Source organism: Cariama cristata, unplaced genomic scaffold, assembly GCF_000690535.1.
Source record: "Cariama cristata isolate BGI_N322 unplaced genomic scaffold, ASM69053v1 scaffold24551, whole genome shotgun sequence".
In the NCBI taxonomy this organism is placed as follows: Eukaryota; Metazoa; Chordata; class Aves; order Cariamiformes; family Cariamidae; genus Cariama; species Cariama cristata.
The window spans coordinates 1402-1762 of NW_009597887.1; the positions used below are offsets into that span (position 1 = coordinate 1402).

Sequence of the window (361 nt, forward strand, 5' to 3'; positions counted from 1 at the left end):
GGGGGGGGGAGAGCCCCCCCGTTGGCGGGGGTCCTGCCGAGGATGCAGCCCTATCCCCCCATGGCCTGTCTGTCTCCCACAGCCTCTTCGACGCCGTCTACTCCTTGATCAAGCACAAGATCCACCGCCTGCCCGTTATCGAGCCCGTCTCGGGCAATGTCCTGCACATTCTGACACACAAGCGCATCCTCAAGTTCCTCCACATCTTCGTGAGTGCCGGGGTTGCGTGTGCACACACATGGTGGGTATGTAAGGGCACAAGCAAGGGTGCCAGGGTGTGTGTAGGTGGCAGCCCAGCCCTGCCCTGCCCCTCTGCAGGGCTCCACCATTCCCAAGCCACGCTTCCTGAAGAAAACGGTGC

General features: G+C 62.6%; 1 protein-coding gene across 1 annotated transcript in view; it reads left to right on the forward strand.

Annotated features, from left to right (window-relative positions):
- LOC104168479 (5'-AMP-activated protein kinase subunit gamma-3-like) overlaps positions 1-354 on the forward strand; it is a gene marked incomplete at both ends in the record, with an annotated part of 1456 nt that extends 1102 nt beyond the window's left edge. Inside the window, 2 exons of the mRNA XM_009709083.1 lie at positions 49-209; positions 319-354. Of these exons, the coding sequence (XP_009707385.1) occupies positions 49-209; positions 319-354 (197 nt within the window). The remainder of the gene's footprint in view (positions 1-48; positions 210-318) is intronic.
- Between the last annotated feature and the right edge of the window lie 7 nt (positions 355-361).